This window comes from Bombus affinis, chromosome 3, assembly GCF_024516045.1.
Source record: "Bombus affinis isolate iyBomAffi1 chromosome 3, iyBomAffi1.2, whole genome shotgun sequence".
Taxonomy (NCBI): Eukaryota; Metazoa; Arthropoda; class Insecta; order Hymenoptera; family Apidae; genus Bombus; species Bombus affinis.
Window position 1 is genome coordinate 8,585,320 of NC_066346.1, and position 19,626 is coordinate 8,604,945.

Below are 19,626 nucleotides of genomic sequence, written 5' to 3' on the forward strand. Positions count from 1 at the left end.
CTCCTACGTTAGTCCATTTTATTTAAAAAAAAAAAAAGTATCGATCAGTCTTTATTCGAACAACCTAACCAAAAGATTTCTAAAAGAATAGTTTAAAACGATCTTCGTCAAAGAATTAAATATCTCGCTCGCTTCTACGCTCGTCTATTTTTCTCTCCAATTTTCTAGTCCCCTACTTTCAGCGCAAATAGCGATGTCCTCCTCACCTTTTTTTCTCTTGATCACTATCTTCTTGTTTACTCGGCAATGATTTGCAAGAATACGCACGAGATACGGGGAAAGGAACGCTAAATGTAGGGGACATTTAAAAAGAAAAAGGAAAAATATCTTGATCGATCGAAATCTCTATTCGCTTAAGTTACGCGCGCTACGGCAGTGCGACTCGTGCTGTGCAGTGGAGGGAAGAAGAGGTAATTGCGCGCGCATCCCCTCACCTCCCACCACTTATGACGGACAATGAGCAAAGCACTATATATGACGTCACCGGAGTAGGTCGCGGCACTCAGCTGACGACTGCATTCAGAAGTCCGAGAGGCCGTAATACATTCCGATTATACTCGAGTTCAGGTACGATCACACTGACTCTGCTCTTCCGTGTGAGCCGCGTGTGGGTGTTTAGTGATGGTATTCCGAGATTTTTTCCTCGTTCTTTTTTTTTTTTTCTTTATCTGTTTCTTGTGATTATCGCATATAGTTACCGCATGATTCTCATAGCCGTTCGAAGCCGCGGAGTAGGGTAGTTGGACGGTTTGCCAAATTTCTTCTTTGTTTTCTTATGAATATATTCGATGACGTATATATCGACTCTATCTTTTGTGTAAAGGTTTCGTATACAGGAAATTTCCTATTTATTTTGTTTTCATTTTATTTTTCTTCTTATATATTTGCTTTTGATTTTTTTTTTTTTTTAAAGTGACACGTTTTAGAGTTTTGTAATGAATAATATATACATGTACAGTATGTATTATCATACGTAGCGTCGAATCTACCGTAGGAATTACAAAAATTTATGAGATAATATCGTTCTTGTCTAGTATTGGCGACAAAAATCAAACAGAAATATCAAAGTATTACAAATTGTGAGATTCCAAGACCATAAAAGATAAACATCTGTTGTCAATCCTAAAATAAACACCTTGTCTTTGCCATGAATATTTGATCAATCTCAGATAATAGACAGCAAGTACTTGATCCATCGTCAGAAATTATCACGATCGTTTTAAAACACACGTGACAGAAGATTCTTAATCTGAGTTCTCTTTTTTTTTTTTTCTTTGCTAATTTCGTACATCTCAAGTAACTTAAGAATGTTAAACGCTACCAAGCGATAAAATCGAGCCTCTATTGCGACACGTGCGACACCAATTCTCTTGCGATTCGCTTTTATAGCAACATTTCATTGATACTTGTGTCTGTTACCGCACGATTGATTCAAAATTTTGCAATTTTTATTTTACAAAAGTCTGTATTAAATCTGTAATTTTTCTAACGATTCACGATACGAATATGTTTGCTATGGGAGATTATGGTTGAAAGAATGTATGGGTGCAAGTACTACTTCCACGTAGCAATCACGTGCACTTATCAGCCGCTGGAAAATTACTTATCCTATGGGGAAATGGCTGATACCCGTGTTTCTAAATGATTATTATGTGTCTTCAACACATCGTAATATTAATTTCTAAATATAGGAAGGCTAAGGAAATCCTTCCTTTGATCTACCTACATTTTACCTTAATCTGTGTTATTTATATTACTTGTGAATTATTCTCCTCTATATAATACATTATTCATTAATGAAACTGTTATTATGTCTTCTTAGGCTTTAATCAAGAAGTCATACCAGATCATCTTCGAACATGGCCGAATCATTGGAACAGATGCCAAAATCTGAGACGATTAGACTCCGGGAGCGATATATTGGGTAAATATGACGTTAATCACGCGTTCCTATTTATCTCTGTTGTCATATGGAATAACATTCGTTTGACCACGACTCGATCCTTTTGCAGGCAAGCGTGCAAATTATTTTACAAATCGAACCCTTTAAAAATTGTCCGAGCCGAAGGGCAGTACATGTTCGATGAAAGAGGCAATCGTTTCTTGGACTGTATCAATAACGTTGCTCACGGTATGAAAAAGATGTTAATATATTAAAATATTTTTTAACTTTAAGAAGCTTCAATTCGTAAAAATAATTGCCCTAAATAGATAATTTATAGGGACTAAAATAGAATAAATAAAGTGATTAATTCTTGTCTAAACTGTGCATAGAATCGTATAGAAATTATTTAAATTAGATAAATAGCGTCTATGTAAGTTTGTACTGAATCCATGCACGTTGAAAGCTTCATTTTAAAAGAACTTCATACACACGAGTCTAAGAAAATGAAATATAAGTTTGTGAATGATAATAAAAAGATATAATTTTCTATGAATTAACACGGATAAATAAATAAATTTACAGTGGGTCACTGTCACCCAACGGTGTTGCGCGCAGGCCAAGAACAAATGGCTTTGCTCTCCACCAACAACCGTTTCCTCCATGACGATCTGGTAATCTGCGCGCGTCGTTTGACCTCGCTTCTTCCGGAACCACTGTCCATCTGTTTCCTGGTAAACTCGGGCAGCGAGGCCAACGATCTCGCGCTTCGTCTCGCTCAGACGCATACGAAGAACAAGGATATTATCACTCTAGATCAGTAAGTTGTCGCATTTAAAGCAATCAGCCACAAAAAGTATTTACCTGTTTCCGAAAAAACGTAGATTAGCGATAATCTACGTTTAGATAATTACGTTTAGACAAACGTGACGATTTCGTTCGTTAACTAAATTATCATTCGATCGTTATAGAAATTTTTCTATATTCGGTTATTTATTGTAATATTCGTATATTCAGTAATTTTTCCTATCTTTTTCGAAAGAGCTATGAATATTTGAAAAAACAAATCTTCTGATAATTCGTAAAACATTTCTTCTCATGATCGAAGGAAAATTCTGTGAGAAACGAAATCGTTGTTGTCCAACAGGCTTTTGGCTTTTTCCGACTAAATATGCGACCCTCGAGCAAAAAAAAAAAAAAATAAGTCGAAAATCACTGTGCGTTGTTTCTTTCGTGAGAAAAACGTGTCTCGACCATTTGCAGGTAGCCTTCGTTTTCCCTTTCTGATCGGGGCAAAATTCAGTGAGTAGCCATACGATGCGACTAGAATAACACGAAGGCGATAGGAACACGATGATTTTTCAGGCTACGATGATTTCTCTCAGGCAGACTACGTTCCTTTACTCGACAGCCGACTAATCGTGTGGGTTTTCTTTTTTGCTTGTTTGCAGCGAATGAAAACGCTTCGGAAGATACAAACAACGTGGCCAACGCGATGCGACGAGACAACGAAAGAAGTTGTACACGATCGATCGGCGAATTTTCGTGCACGCACAAAGTCGACAAAGTCACATAAAGCTATTGTCGTTTTAGGTGACACGTACGTGCCACATGTACGCCATACAACAAGAAGCGAAGCAATATGGATCGGAACTTATCTACGTAAAAGTAATTTTATATCCTGATAGAAAAGATGCGAAGCCGAGAGGCGACAGCAGGGACGAATGTTGTCGATAGAAAAGAAGCGAATCGAAGGGGTGTGTTGTGACACGAAGTGGGCCAAGGCGAGTTTCGATAGCTGGACAAGTGAAATTGCGTTGTTAAAAGCGTGGCAGTGTGCACGATGATATCGTCACGATTCAAAATAGTCGAAGAAGCTTTTGAATGCTTTTTTTGAATTGAAAAAAATACGTAGAAATGTAGGTGGAAATTTATTGTAGACCTCGGGAAAGATGGAAATTTTAAATTTGATATTTGAGGGGTGAAATTCATCTCGGTACTTGCAAACATCGAAGTTTCAAATTTAAGCGTTCAGGGGTTGGAATTCATTTCAAAGCTTGCGAAGGTAGAAATATCAAACTTGGCATTTAGCTCGTGAAAATTTACCTCACACCTTGCTTTAAATCTGAAAGATCGAGATTTGAAATAACAGAATCTAACATTTACAAGAAAGAAAGAGAAGTGTAAATTAGAGAAAATTCAAATTTATTCGGAATATTTTTTGGAACTTTAAAACCAATCAAAACAAGAAATTTTACATACAACTGCCATAAATGATAATTTCCGAAATGAAAATTCTTTAAGCATCGCGCGTCTAATAACTGAAGAAACCTGATTAATCGAGTTTCAGCAATGTGACACATGCTTCAACATGTGACGATATCTTGGTGAACACGCATTGATAGTTTCATGATTCACTCACGCTCCCTTTGCAGCTGCGCTATCCTCAGCGTCTTCAACGTTCATCCTTTGCTTTGCGAGTGACGTATTGCGAATGCGTCTCGCCTCACGACATCAGGTTCTTTGATAACGTAATTTTACGTCATCGAGCTATCAGCGTTCCCTTTTGCCTTGTTATCGATACTTCCGCAAGCTGAGACAACGTGAAAGGCGAACGTGTATTTCGCGAATCGTTTTATTCTCTCTCTTTCTCTCTCTCTCTCTCTCTTTCTCTCTTTGTTGTCTTTCCTAATAACGAGGATCGTTGAGTGAAGTGAAGAGTTTCACGAAGAGAAGAGAATGACCATTTTCAGGATGTGTCGAAGAAAAATGGATAAGATGGCCTCGTCGCCGTACGGAAGATCACAGTGAAATGACGCTTAGAGTTAGAGCTTGATAGTGAGCTTGACAGAGTGCTGAGGTGGCTGAAAACAAACTGTCGTTCAACGTTGTTCTTTCTTGCTTTTAGTGCTTATCATGGCCATTTGACTTCGATGATCGATATTTCGCCGTACAAGTTCAACAAACCGAACGGACCTGGCAAAAAGGACTGGGTTCACGTGGTAAGAAAGTTTTATCAATTTCTATTATTATACTGAAGTTGCTCGAAAAATATCTGAATTCATAATATATCTAAAACAATCAAAATAACAATAGTAATCTAGATAATCCAAATAATGTTTAATTAAATTATTGAACCTTCTTCAACGACTTTAATATCGAACAAGACGTTGATAAATTTTGTAAAAAGAATTATCACCGTATATAATACGTATATAACTTTAGAATAACTCTATTCGTAAGATAAAAGAATGTATACTAAGAAAACCAATTCGCTGTGCCAAAAAAAAAAAATTCTTCTAATAGACGTAGATTCTGATAAACAATAAATACCATCATCATCATCATCATTATTATTATACTTATAATCGTAAAAAGTATTCGTGAGAACAATTTAAATTTTATATTTCAAAAATGTTTGGATGCCAATTATCTATGTTCGATATTTAATGTAAGCTTCTCGTATTTATTATTTATAGGCACCATGCCCGGATGTTTATCGAGGGAAGTATCGCGATATCGACCATCCTAACGAAGATCTGGGCGTAAAGTACGCCGATGATGTGAAGAATATTTGTCAGAATCTGAAGAACGAAGGCAAGGGCGTCTGTGCTTTCATCGCTGAAAGTTTAATGTCTGTCGGTGGGCAAATTCTGCCACCACAGAATTACTTCAGAAACGCGTACAAGTGAGTATGTTACTCTATCAGCGTCGAATTTCTTAACATAGTTGATATAATTGGTTACCTACCTTCAGTTTCGTTAATACTATTTGCATAAAATAACAGACACGTTAGAGAAGCCGGTGGTGTTTGCATCGCGGATGAAGTTCAAGTCGGATTTGGAAGGGTTGGTAGCCACATGTGGGCCTTTCAGCTTTACGGCGAGGACGTTATACCGGACATAGTCACCGTAGGAAAACCCATGGGTAACGGACATCCTGTGGCAGCGGTGATTACCACCCCGGCCATTGCTGGAAGCTTCAAAGACACTGGAATAGAGTACTTTAATACGGTGAATATCAAAGTTTTTAAATCTCTTCGTTTTTCGTATTCTTCTCTGGAGGAAAACCTTATCGTTTACGAATCGACGAATTCAGATATCTTCCTTCTTTTATGGAATATAATAATAATAATAATTAATATTTATTTATTTATTTTACATTATAAAATTAAAAACCACGAAACACTTACGATTTATCCTCTGTTGAATTTTAGTATGGGGGAAATCCAGTATCCTGCGCCATAGCGAATGCCGTGATGGAAGTGATCGAGCGGGAGAATCTTCAAGAGAACGCTTTGAAGGTTGGTAATCATCTGATGATGGAATTGAGGAAGCTGGCCAAGCGACGAAAAATTATCGGTGACGTACGAGGTGTTGGACTGTTCGCGGGTATCGAGTTGGTACGCGACAGGATCGAGAGAAGCCCGGCGACTTCGGAAGCGAAGCACGTGGTCTCCAGGATGAAGGACAGGAAAATTTTGATAAGCAGCGACGGCCCGGACGACAATATCTTGAAATTGAAACCGCCGATGGTATTCACGATTGAGAATGTGAATCATTTGGTGTCTACTTTAGACGAAGTTCTCGAGGAAGTGGACATTGGCGTCGAAAAGGTGATTGTTAATTGGAGTTTTAATTGGAGATGTTAATTGAAATTAAAACTAGGAGCATTAGAATATTAGAATGGAAAAATATTATATTTCGTTGGAAATATTAGAAGAGATATTTAGACGATATTTTAGGAGCAGAGTTGCGAACAACTTACGAAAAATGAATGAACGAAGAGCAGGTTTTCTGCATGTTAAGATGTTTCGAAATTGTGAATGTAATTTCTAGATTTTCTTATTGAATGATAACGTAGATTATGCAATTACGTTGCGTTTGAACGAGAAAGCGTAGACACGTTTCGATCGGAAACCGGATGCAGAATGTTGTAACATTTCGAAGTGCACTTTGTTTTTCTGAATGAAAATGTCTGACTTTGCAAAGAAATCGTCATATCTCATCCGGATGAGCGATATTTCCTCTCGCCACTTTGCATGTGCCTTGATAATCAGTGAACCGTTAATTACATATTTCTTCAATAATTTTTGCAGACAGTAATATCGCATGAAAGTCTTTTAGAAATCGCTTGTTTGATTAACTCGACAATCTTTTCAATTTACTCGTATGTGTTTCCATATTAGCAGTCACGATAGAAATATTTTTAAGCGAACGTTGCAATCCACGAGGTTCTCCAAAATTTAGGTGGTTATTAATTCTTGTTAATTAATTAATTATATGTTTTTAGAAGTACGAGCCCACGACGACTATTTTGAAGGCGACGATCTCTAAAATGGACGTGGAAACGGAAAACACCACGTGTTCAAGCGGGAAGCCGTTGCTCGTCCGCGCTAATTAACGATTAATTTAAGTTGAACCTTATATTATAATATATTTATAAAACATGATGGCCGTGTGCCTTATATTTAAGATTACTTTAAGATTAAGATTACTGTTCGTGAGCTGAATGATTATTGATAAATATGTTATGCATGCTTCTGAAGAATATCGTGTATGTATGTATGAAAAGAATTATAGATGAACAGAGAGAGATGAGACTACAATTAAGATTTAATTAAACGTCGAATATAAACTCGAAGTAATAATACTTTAGAATATATATATTGTAATAAATATAATCACTATAAATATACTATATTTTTACATATCCATTTGTTTGATTATTCCTTCCGCTACTAGTGAGATAGTTGAAAAAAAAAAACAAGTACAAGTAAATACAGATACAAGGAAGAAAATTCAATGTCTGTGTTAAAATTGTTGATTATGACCGTCATAAATCCGTAAATATAATATGATAAAAACGCACGAACCGTGACCCCACGTGTAATCACATCTGCATTTTACATATTATGACCAACTGCATCATTTATCAACACAGATCTAGCGTTATCACGACACGGCTTTATATCGTTAATATACGTGAACTGTGATTATGTGGGCAACTTTTTAATCTCAATAAAGATGTTGGTCAAAATATTATTTTCACTTGATTAATTTTCTTCGAAGGAAATGATCCTTTTTTTTTTTTAATTTAAAGGGCATTCTAGAAAATTCCTGACAGGAATCCTTTAGAATAGAGGGATTTTTAATGTAAAGGACATCGTAAAATATTTCGACGTAAACTTAAACTCTGAACTAACTTGTCAAACGAGATTATCAAGATAGAACGATAGAAGATGTTAAATCTTATTCTATCAATTTGTTAAAATTTCTTTTTCAATAAATATCTTTGTTTTTGTAGATGTACTAGTTTTGTAGTTTTAAGATTCACTGGAATATGATAAATATTAAAAGTCGGATATATTTCATATGTCACAACCTAGTAAGAATGGAAGAAATGCTTTATGAAATGATAAATCAGCCGGAGATCTAAATCGAGAATTTCGAAGAAAAATGTTGTCAAATTTCGATTAGGTATATTTCGTTACAACTGTTTCTAACGAGGAAAAGGATTAGTTCGAAAGAAATCGATATCGTTGACGGAATTATTATTTCTTGAACGCCAGAATTATTAGCAGATAATAAAATTTGACCTGGTAGTTATTATTTTAATAGACATACCAGGCACTGCAAAACATAGATAGGAGAAATAAGCGGCGTGTAGATTAAAAAATAAGTTCACGGACATTTTCTTAGCTGCTTACGTTGGCACGATTAAAGTATAAATTGGAGGTTGAAAACGATCCAACGTTACTTTCTCGGTTGATGTCCACGGGTTTCAACATGTGGCTACCACTGACGGTTTTATTGCTTGGTAAGTAAAGGTAGAAAATTCTACTCAGACCACCCTATCAATTGTTCCATCTTCTTTCTCATCGATCTTCTTTCTCCCTTGAACTTGTTTCATAAATTTTAATTAATTTGATAGTAGGAGACATATTTCATGTAGAGCACAGTATATCCCAAATTCTTATTTGCAATGCCAGAAATGAGGCAAATCCTTTTTACCTCGAGACACTGAAAATTCAGTTCTAATCGTTCAACAATTTTTCTTTGCTTTACTTTTTTGTCATTGAGAATATAATTATCAACGATTGAATTATAGAACTTGTACCAGAAAACCAAAAAAGAAATGCTTTATATATAGAAATAAATAATACAAGCACTTTTATTCCGTGCTTTACAAAAAGTCATTTCCAAAATTATACCGTGTATCGTAAATCTGCGAAAATCCTATCAGAAACAGCAGTCTGATAATTCCACTGTTAATTTTAGAGAAAGAAGAGAGTATCAATAAAACACGGAGTATCAATAAAATCTTCTACAAAGCAACAATAAAAATAAGAACAATTTCTCTATCTCAGAATACGTACGTTTCAATTTCAATCATTCGGGAATTTCTCTTTGTTTCATTTCTTCACTCTTTCCCTAAAATTACCAAGACTTATTATTTAATAAATTAAATTTCTCAGTCCCAAAAATGATCAAGATCCAAGATTTATCACGTATCGTTCGCTATTCTCCGTTTCTTTTCTTTTAATATTTACAACTCTGTCGCGTTCAATCAATCGAAGCTAACGCTGAAAATTTCTACGTATCCGCAGCGGGAATAGTTTCAGCCGACTACGACCATGGCTGGCATGTCAACAACGAGTACGTTTATCTTGTACGTAGTCGAACACTGGTCAATTTGAATGAATTATCCGATCAGCACACCGGTATCCTGATGAAAGCATTGCTCACGATACAAGTCAAAGATCCTCAGATGCTAACTGCGAAGGTGTCGCAGAGTCAATACGCTCGAGTTCTCAAATCTTTACCAGAAGGCTGGGACACTGAGATCTCTGACCAAATGTTGGAACTCCGTGACATGCCTCTTTCTGGTAAACCGTTCAATATCAAGCTGAAACATGGCGTGATCAGGGACATCATCGTGGATCGTACCATCCCAACCTGGGAGGTGAACATCCTGAAGAGTATCGTTAGCCAGTTGCAAGTAGACAGTCTGGGTGAGAACGCGATAAGAACGAGTGAAACGCAGATTCCGACCGACGAATATCCGTACGGAATGTTCAGAGCTATGGAAGATTCAGTTGGTGGAAAATGCGAAGTTCTTTACGATATCATGCCGCTGCCAGAGACAAACCTCTATGTTCAACCAGAATTGGTCCCTGTACCGGATTTGAAGAGAGAGGGACACTATATTGATATCCGCAAATCGAAGAACTTCAACAAATGTGATCAGAGGATGAACTATCAGTTTGGTATAACTGGCAACAAATATTGGGAAGCTGGGTCCAATAAGAATGGAAAATTCTTCTCGGTGAGTAGCTTGGATCGTTGATGATATTACAGGAATGTTAGAAGCCGGACAGTATCTTTGACGGTATTTTGATAGAAAGACGGAATTCTCTGCCAATCTCTGAACCATGTTAACCCCTTAATAGCGTAATAGAATGAAAATGGAGAATTCGGATCTAGGAACGATCTAGGAATAACTATTTCTTTGTCGACAGCGTTTCTTGCGTTTTTTGTATCTGGACACAGGAAACACAGATCTTTAATAGTTTATAGGCGATGAATATCGATAATGGTATTGCAGAATCTTTACTACAATTAGTTTATTTAAAATGGATTAAACAGGCGTTGGTTAAATAGGAAACGATGGTTGTTTAACGTGAACTAAATACAATAACGTGTTATAATTAAGACAACTAAATAGTTAATTTGCAACTCTCGTCACCACGGTTCCAACGCTCTCTCTCACGCGAACCACACTCTCTGACTACTCGATTCACACTCTCTGATTTTTCAACTAACACTGACTGTTAATTCGTCTTTCTCCCGTAGCATCCCCTTGCCTTTTGTCTTTGCGCCACCACGCACGTGTTCCGCAATCGTTCGTGGCCAGGGCCACGCAGATCTTTTCCGTGAAACTATTCGATTGAAGGACCGACGATACATTGTTGGACCTGTCGGCACTTCGGTTTTCTCGCGACTTTGTTTATAATTCGCCCGATATCTCTTAGAGCTTTCGTCCATGATACTACAGTTTTATACTGAAAAGGTTTAATTTCTCGGTGGTTTTGATTCTATTTGTCTTATGAAGAGTATCAATATAATATGTACAGTATAAGTGATGTTAAACAAGATTTTTAATGTTGCAGCAATCTGCGATGAGCAGAATCATCATATCAGGAACGCTGAAGAGTTACACCATCCAATCGGCGGCGACTACTAACATAATGTATATAAACCCAAGATTCTACGACCATGAACACGGGATGGTAGCCAGCAGGATGAATTTAACTTTGGCTGCCGTGAAGAAAATTACGAATCCTTTGCCCAAACCGAACTCACCGGAATCCACTGGCAACCTGGTTTACATTTACAGCAATCCTTACTCAGATATGGAGGAACGTAGAGTTGGCAAGGTAGTCGAGGATTCGGATAACATGATGCTTTCGGATAGCATCAGTTCTATAAGCTCGAGCGAAGAAGCCACGAAGGGTCAGAATTATCGAAGCCTTTCATCTGACTCGTCCAGCTCGTCCAGTTTTTCCAACAGCGAGGAGGACCATTACTGGCAGCCTAAACCCACGATGGAAGATGCTCCTCAGAATCCTTTGTCGTCCATATATATTGGCTACATGGGCAAATATATTGGAAAATCTAATGAAGTGGACGTTGTAGCGAAAAGTAAAGAACTTATTTCTCAAATAGCTAACGAGATGGAAGATCCGAACGATGTGTATGAAAACCATATTCTCGACAAGTACTCGGTTCTATGCAATCTATTTCGTACGATGAATAAGGAGCAAATGTTACAAGTCGATAAGCACGTACGTCTCTCTCCTCACGAGCTGAAATCGATGGACAAGACTCAGGTTCTTAAACAAAACGCTTGGACCGTATTGAAATCCGTTGTCGCTCAAGCTGGAACTGGACCGGCCTTTTTGGTTATCAAAAACTGGATCGAGATGAAGGAAGTCGATTCCAAGAGAGGTGCAGATCTCTTGGCTAAACTTCCCAAGACAGTTCGTGCACCTACTGCTGAATACATCATGGAATTCTTCGTGAGTATCTATCGTATACGAAGTTGATTTGTGATAATATTAACTCATAATATATGAAATTTTCAGTTGTAACAATAATGTTTTACAATGTATTGAATCTTCCTGAATTTGCGTTTCCCAGAAACTAGCTACAGGTGAGACAGTGAAGAACGATCTAGCCCTGAACAGCTCGGCGATCATAGCATTCAGCGAGTTGGTCTATAACGCTCAAGTGAACAGAAAGGGCTTGCACAATCACTATCCGGTGCATACGTACGGTCGTCTCACGCCCAAACACGATAAGACAGTTACCGAATATTACATTCCCTACCTGGAGATGGAATTGAAGAAAGCTGTCGAAAGTGGCCAAAGCACGGTTATTCAGACTTACATCATGGCTTTAGGTAATATCGGTCATCCGAAGATTCTTCCCGTTCTCGAGCCTTACCTGGAAGGCAAAGTACAAGTGACGGTGTTCCAGAGGACGCTGATGGTCTCAGCTCTGGCCAAACTGGCTGAAAATTTTCCAAAATTAGCGCGTTCGATTTTGTATAAGATCTATTTGAACACCATGGAAGAGCACCAAGTGCGTTGCACCGCTGTCTTCATTCTGATGCAGACCGATCCTCCTTTAACCATGTTACAACGAATGGCAGAATTTACCAAGATCGACAAGAACAAACACGTGAACTCGGCCGTGAAGTCGACTTTGGAGAGCCTGGCGAACCTGAAGGACGCTGAATATCAAACGCTGGCGAAGAAAGCTCGCGTTGCAAAGAATCTACTGAGTCCAAGCGATTACAGCTACCATTACTCTCACGGATACATTACCGAATCGATCATGGACGAAGGAAATATAATTTCTCATATGATGCTGAAGTACATTGGCAGCGATGATAGCCTGATTCCTAACGCTATATACTACGCCGTGTTCTCTACTTACGGAGACTTCAAGCTTCCTCCGTTCGAAGTGGTAACTATGGTTTCGAGCATTAGGTCCATTCTGGAGTTGAACACTAGCCCGGAAGAGAAGGAACGTATCAGATTGGCGGCTGAGAAGATCGCCGAACAGTTGAATATCATTCCTGATGAATTCATTCCTCTGGAAGGAAACATAATGTGGAACGGGAAGTACGGAGCGAGGTTCCTCCCCTTCGATCAGACCTGTCTCTCTCTACTCCGTGAATGTAAGTGTTTCTAAATATTTGACGTTTTAACGATATTTTTCATTAACTGCGACACGATTTGTAGATAATTCTTTATTCGTAGATAACAAGATTATCTACTTTTTACGAAGGTCAGAGCGCTTCTGACGTTTCTATTAATTTAATAATATCCAAGATTCAGGTTGTTTTAACGAAATCGTATGTTAATCGTGTACCGTTTGTAATTCTAGTGTTGCTCATGTATCTGAAGGGCGAAAGTGAAGGAAAGCTCATCAACCGACTCGGATCCTACGACATAACATATGGCTTCCCCACAGAAACCGGATTGCCATTCGTCTATAATTTTGAACTACCGATGCTTCTCAAGATTACTGGAGCTATGAACAACGACGCGAAGAATCTAAAGACTATCAAAATGAAAACCGATTTTCGTATACTCTATGCAATGAAGATTCAAGGAAGAATGAGCTTCGTCACGCCCTTCGAGCACCAGGAGTACATCGCCGGCGTCGATGTGGACTTTAACCTTCACCTACCAATGAAACTGACTCTGGATATAGACCTACCTAAGCAGAACTTCGAAATAAAGATTTGGCCATTGAAAGGAGAAGACAAGGCACGATTATTGCATTACAGCGTCGTTCCATACGTCGCCAGTCACAACATTTTGAATTTACATCCTCTGCTCACTGAGAAAACAGCGCAAATGATAATTCCCGACGATATCTATTTGGATACTATTTCAGATTCGGATCTGTTGAAGGTGGTCCTGGAAGCTGACAAATCTTACGACTATAAGAACTGGCTTGACCTGGATATCGATAACTTGTTCAATGTTATTATAGCTCCGTGGTCCTCGGATAACGACAACTACTGCAAAGTAGACGTCTTCCTGAATCTGAAACGCGAACAGGTGGCACCATTCGTACTCAAAATGTCGTATGACTTTATGGAAATGGCACCCAACGCTGAAGACGCTAAACTATGGACACCCAAAGCTACAGCCATGGAGCCATCCGACAAGCATCCTGACAGCGAAGTTCGTAGGAAACAATGGTTGAACGAGGCTGCCAAGGGTGTCAAATCGGCCAAATCACAGGTGATAGATATTCGATTAGAAGTTCCAGTGACAAGCGAAGAGACTATTATGAACGTTATAACCGTTGCCACGTCCAACAGCGAAATTGAGAAGAAAGGACGAACGCTGGTATATTGGAGCTGTGAAACCTTGTTCGAAGTCTGCGCGGCTTCCCAGACGAAAGTCACGCCAGATAACACGGTGTTCTACGAAGAGGTCGCTCAATTGAAACCCAAGGTAGAATTTAATGCAGATTTTCGCATTGGAAAGGTCTGTTCCACTGGTGAACAGTTGAACATTAACAGTGTAGCTACCCAGAGTAAGGAATTAAGGGAACGAATCAAGAATTCATCTTTAATCAAAACCTGTGAGAAACAAATGCAGCAGGGTAACAAGATCCTCCGAGCCTGTCAAAATGCTGCTGCGATCTCTATGATTCTTGATCAAATAACTATCTCAGTGGATTTCCAATCGCAACATTTCATCAATTTCATCACCAAGGCTCTCAACGTCATAATGAACATCGATTATTTGAATGAAATCGCGTACATTCACACAGAGTTATCGAATCTTAAGGTCGCCGGTAAGAGGAAGATCGACATCGTGGCCAATCTGACCAACGATTTGGAATCAGCTGACGTATTAATCTCTACTCCGAATATGAACATTTACGCCAAAGACATAGACCTGTCTGCTCTTGAAATTTCTGTGGAGGACGTTCTGATGGCTGCAGACGAGAACATGGATATTCAAAACCTCTTGTACAATGAGGACGAACGTGAGTATAATTATAACAATTGTGAAATCACTTTTGCAACTGTGCTTACGTTGCATCATCAGCTAGTTATATTATCGATTCGAGAGTAGAATACGAGACTGACATTTTAGTAATTTTTGAACTGAGCGCGTAGTGATTCCAAGCTTCTTAGTAGATATCAACTTCCACTAGGAAAAGGAACGTGGATCTGATTGATTATTTTTATTACAATGTCGACTAATTTTTCTTATCGATCAAAATTGTTACATCGAAGCGAAGAATTTCTAAATATATTTTTATCTGTCTACGATAGACTCATCGTTTATTTTTACAGCCGCCTGTATATTGGATAAAACCAGGGCGCAAACATTCGATAGCAAAGAGTACCCTCTGAGAGTAGGCAAGTGCTGGCACGTCGTCATGACCACGTATCCTCGAGTGAACCCAAATAATCCGAACGAGAAGATGCGTATGCACAAATTCGACAGCGTGAGCATCCTCACTCGTGATATGGAAAACGGACAGAGGGAAATGAAAGTTTTACTTGGTGACAAGGAGATGAAATTTGTACCTACTTCGAGCCAACCAAAAATTTTCGTGAACGAACAGCTCGTCAAGGTAACTAAGGACATGAGTTGGCAGGAAAGGATGGACGACGAGGTTTTGTACGAAATCTTCCAAATCAATGATCACTCTGTCGGCTTGGTTTCTGACGAATACGAACTGAACCTTGTTTACGATGGAAAACGTATAATGATGAAGGTAAATAACAAAGTATAGATTTAAATTAATTTCTTGCTCGAATATCCTCCGTAGATAGCCATTAATCCTTCTAGCCTTCTATAATTGTTTCTGAAAAATTAAGAATTAATCATACGTTTCCATACTAACATTTAGAAATGTATAAAAAGTGGATCCGCTTGCTTTCTGAGCAGATCGCATATCAAGGAAGTAATTTCGCTTGAAAAACGGAATTAATCATTTTCTGACATTTGATTCGAAAGATACGCGAACAGCAACGTATTAAACGACATCTGATTAAATAAAAAATCAACGGCGTAATTAATAATATATCGAAATTCGTAGGCGGGCGACAAATTCCGCAAAGCCATCCGTGGTCTCTGTGGTAACTACGACGGGAATCTGATCAACGATTTTATGGCTCCCGAGAAGTGCGTTTTTCGAAAACCCGAACAATTCATCGCCAGGTACGCTCTGACCAAGGAGGAATGCGAGAGTGAGTTTTTTGAGAACTCGAAATTGCCGATAGACCAAGATTGCGTATATGAAGAGAAGAATCATCTGAGCAACGTGATCAGCGACAAGGAATCTGGACGAAGAGATACTGAGGAATCAAACTGGGGATACCATAAACAAACCAAAAGCAAAGAGTGCACCACCATGAGGACTCACATAAAGGAAACTGAAAATATGATATGTTTCACGATTCGTCAAGTGCCTTCCTGCGCACCTGGTTGCTGGGCTACCGAGATGAAATCGAAAGATTATCAATACCACTGCATGAAGAGGAACGCAGCATCGCTGGCCTTGAAAGCCAGAATAGAAAAGGGTGCCAAGCCTGATCTCAGCCAGAAGTCAGTTACCTTAACCGAACCCATCAACGTTCCTCTTGCTTGCAAGGCCTAATTCCGATGTGCCTTGCTTACCTACCTCATATACTTACATGTTCTTGCTAGTATCTGCGATAATTTTATATTTAACTCGTAATCCAATGTTTTAGTAAAATTTACTCTTTTCAATACTTACGGTGTTTTATATTATTTGTTTTACTTCCCTTGTCATAGTTTTATATCGTCAAACTGTTGGAAGCATCGTCATAAATAATTTTCATGCCATTCTTTCGATACACCTTCCATGTACAACTGTTCCCGTCACTCCTCTTCAATAAATTTTATTCGCGAAATTTTCCAGTCAACGATAAAATATGTACATAGATATATCAAATCGATACACAAAATTAGTCAAAATCAACAATCACAAATTTCTCGATACTGTGACACGCTCTATATATTATTTCTTCGAGATATTTTCCATTTATCTCTATGATTTATCGTACATGCTTTTCTGTAAGATACGTATCGTAATTGTAATCGTTGAGATTATTTCATTTTTGACACGGAGGATCGTGAATAGGACATTTCAAGCGGAGTTGGTTTAGGTGACAATCCATTTTCTTAATTTTCTCGCAGAGTTCGGCCTCTTTGATGCAACAAGCTTGCTGCTCGAATTCTTTTCTCAAAGAGCACACCTTCCGTTGTTTGTCATTCTTCATCTCGATTTTTCGTCGGGAACTTGTTTCGTACGCTTCGTCTATGGAACTTACTAAGCGCATCCGGTTTACTTCGCGAATGCTCTTCTCATGCTCCTCGTATGGTTCACCTAAATTTAGAATTTCAATTTTAATTCGCATTTAATCGGTGTAATCATCAGAACTTAATTTTCCATCTAGAATTCGTCAAGCTCTTACTTCTATATATTGGCACGGCTCCTGCTTCCAGATTTTTCCGGATTTCGTGAATCTCTTTCTCGCATCTTTCATAGTACGTTCCACGTAAGATCAACGTTGGTTTCCTATCAATTTGACAATCCTCACATTTCCTCTTTAACTTCGTCTTCTTATCGCGCATGTAGCGTTTATATTCCAAGCATCTCAGCATCTCCTCGATCAAAGTGAACCGTGTGTTGTCGATTCTGGTGAACACACCTGGTCGTTGCTTCGTTCTCAGCAAATGATGTAACTGTAGCGAGGAAAACGAGACAACGACGATAACGAGACAATGTGTTTTTCTTGTAATTCACCTTGAAGAGGATGAACAGTATCCACTGCATGGACTCTTGTTCGATTATCGTCTGCACGCATTCTATCTCTTCCTGTTTGAACCTATCGTACGAGAAAAGAAATACACGTACATCATCTGTTAGACACCGTTGCCTATTTCACGCGAGACATATATGCCGTTTTTGGTAACGGGTACTTTTCCAGATATATCCATACAGCACCCGGGTCCCCTGGACCACTTGGGGTTGGGTAAACGCCCAACCGTCGCGCAAGGCACACAGTGCCCTGCTTCCTGGATTAGCTAGGCCTGCAGGGGCTGTCGCTCGTCTCAGGTCGAACGGGACCCTTTCTAAGCCCTACCGTCTACCGGGGCGGTACCGGAGCAGGTGGGACGTAACACCTTAACTCGGCCCTCCTGCCAGCATCTTGGCCATCAACCACTGCCACCACGAGTCTATACCCATTATTTGGCCGAGCAGAGGGGTCGCTACTCCCTCCTACCGGCCCGGCGTCCTGCTAACCGAGCTTGGCAGACCCAGATGAGACTTACGTAAGCGGGGCTTACAGGGCGTTTCACGCGAGACAATCAAATTTCGACTATTTCATATAAAATGAGTCGAATGAAATTATTGGGTTGGCAACTAAGTGATTGCGGATTTTGTCATTATCGCCTAATGATACCACTTAGTTGCCAATACAATATATATTACTATAAGAAATTCCAGAGTACATAGGAATGTGACAGGATTTTCAACAAATTGAAAGATACCAAACCTCTTCATGTTCTTCACGGTTTCCTCGTTCTTCGCATAGACTTCGTTCAACCATCGTCGCATTTTCTCTATGTCAAGGACGGTTTTCCTGATCCAATAACCACGCCAAAACGCTTGAATCCTCGTGGCCATCTCGTTATAGTAATCCTGCCACATTTGATGGACACGATGCACCAGATATCGATCAACCATGATCCTGGTACGATAGCCACGCCAATAACGTTGAATGCTGACTGCGCTCTGATGCAGCAATCGGAAATGTTTTCGGCTGAGGATGCCGCGGATCCAAGCCTGCACTGCCGAGTCGAAATCCAATTCAAACGTTGTAACGTCGGAAGAACGGTATCCTAATCGAATTTTTCGGAATGAAGAATAGAGAACGGATAGTGTGTATTTAAAGAGAAAAATCTGTATTTCAGTATCGTTACAATTTTCGCTCCAATTCATATGTACTTGTACCATTGCTTCCCCTCTATTTTTCATGATTATCGAAATTAATATGAGAATTATTCCGCGCATGGATCTATTGCACGATAATTTACCAAGTAATAATATCGATAAATCGACGAAAGTCTCGTGGATAATAAGTTTCTCTTTTACAATTTCAGAATTTTCCATCAGGCGATTTATATAATTTGTAAAATCCACTTGTCAAATTTCGTTTGTCTCATTATTGAATTTATCGATATTATAAAAGGCAGTTTGTTGACGTTAACGATTAGCAATTTGGAAAATTTTGCTAACAATGTTAAATTACGCAAGCGTGGCCAGATACGAATCTCAGATCATTGTCAATATCGTTAGTTGCAATAACGAAAAAACTAAAAGAAGAACTCGCCGATGACTTGTTGGATCGATATGTCGTGATCTTGACCTTAAGCAATCGATATCTTAACGCACAGTTACGACACACGAGGCTTTATTATTAGCGCTACTCGCAGCCAGATTGGATAAGAACGATAACTCGCGTACAAGTTGTGGTTATCGAGCCTGAGGTTATTTTTCCGCGCGTACCACAGAATCTTCGTCAGGAGATCGTAAAAAAACCTGAAAACCTTTTTTACGGAAGCTCACAGAAATTATCTTCGAACAAGAGTCATTAACCTGTAT

The 19,626-nt window shown here is 38.9% G+C and overlaps 3 protein-coding genes across 3 annotated transcripts; 2 read left to right on the plus strand and 1 right to left on the minus strand.

Annotated features, from left to right (window-relative positions):
- Positions 1 to 428: 428 nt before the first annotated feature.
- LOC126914585 (alanine--glyoxylate aminotransferase 2-like) lies at positions 429 to 7,594 on the plus strand. The gene is made up of 9 exons (XM_050718711.1): positions 429 to 567; positions 1,823 to 1,924; positions 2,013 to 2,131; positions 2,468 to 2,702; positions 4,791 to 4,884; positions 5,362 to 5,570; positions 5,670 to 5,895; positions 6,099 to 6,497; positions 7,175 to 7,594. The coding sequence occupies exons 2-9, from the start codon at positions 1,860 to 1,862 to the stop codon at positions 7,283 to 7,285; spliced, it is 1,458 nt and encodes a 485-aa protein (XP_050574668.1). The 5' UTR covers positions 429 to 567; positions 1,823 to 1,859; the 3' UTR covers positions 7,286 to 7,594.
- A 438-nt stretch (positions 7,595 to 8,032) lies between these two features.
- Positions 8,033 to 18,999, minus strand: LOC126914243 (uncharacterized). The gene is made up of 4 exons (XM_050717888.1): positions 18,518 to 18,999; positions 17,764 to 17,845; positions 17,429 to 17,702; positions 8,033 to 8,142 (listed from the first exon to the last, which is right to left on the minus strand). Exons 1-4 carry the CDS (start codon positions 18,997 to 18,999, stop codon positions 8,033 to 8,035), a joined length of 948 nt encoding a protein of 315 aa, XP_050573845.1.
- LOC126914575 (vitellogenin-like) lies at positions 8,568 to 16,705 on the plus strand. The gene is made up of 7 exons (XM_050718682.1): positions 8,568 to 8,701; positions 9,492 to 10,210; positions 11,055 to 11,963; positions 12,085 to 13,129; positions 13,339 to 14,964; positions 15,278 to 15,705; positions 16,030 to 16,705. The coding sequence occupies exons 1-7, from the start codon at positions 8,653 to 8,655 to the stop codon at positions 16,588 to 16,590; spliced, it is 5,337 nt and encodes a 1,778-aa protein (XP_050574639.1). The 5' UTR covers positions 8,568 to 8,652; the 3' UTR covers positions 16,591 to 16,705.
- Positions 19,000 to 19,626: the final 627 nt, after the last annotated feature.

Bases quoted from the DNA above. Each gene is read 5' to 3' on its own strand.
- LOC126914585 (XM_050718711.1), top strand. From the start codon at position 1,860: ATGGCCGAATCATTGGAACAGATGCCAAAATCTGAGACGATTAGACTC. The intron at 2,132-2,467 runs GTATGAAAAAGA...ATAAATTTACAG, and splicing joins TATCAATAACGTTGCTCACG to TGGGTCACTGTCACCCAACG. The intron at 4,885-5,361 runs GTAAGAAAGTTT...TATTATTTATAG, and splicing joins AAAAGGACTGGGTTCACGTG to GCACCATGCCCGGATGTTTA.
- LOC126914575 (XM_050718682.1), top strand. From the start codon at position 8,653: ATGTCCACGGGTTTCAACATGTGGCTACCACTGACGGTTTTATTGCTT. The intron at 10,211-11,054 runs GTGAGTAGCTTG...TTAATGTTGCAG, and splicing joins AGAATGGAAAATTCTTCTCG to CAATCTGCGATGAGCAGAAT. The intron at 11,964-12,084 runs GTGAGTATCTAT...TGCGTTTCCCAG, and splicing joins AATACATCATGGAATTCTTC to AAACTAGCTACAGGTGAGAC.
- LOC126914243 (XM_050717888.1), bottom strand. From the start codon at position 18,999: ATGAAAAATAGAGGGGAAGCAATGGTACAAGTACATATGAATTGGAGC. The intron at 17,846-18,517 runs GTTTGGTATCTT...CTCGTACGATAG, and splicing joins ACCGTGAAGAACATGAAGAG to GTTCAAACAGGAAGAGATAG. The intron at 17,703-17,763 runs GTGAATTACAAG...TCCTCGCTACAG, and splicing joins TACTGTTCATCCTCTTCAAG to TTACATCATTTGCTGAGAAC.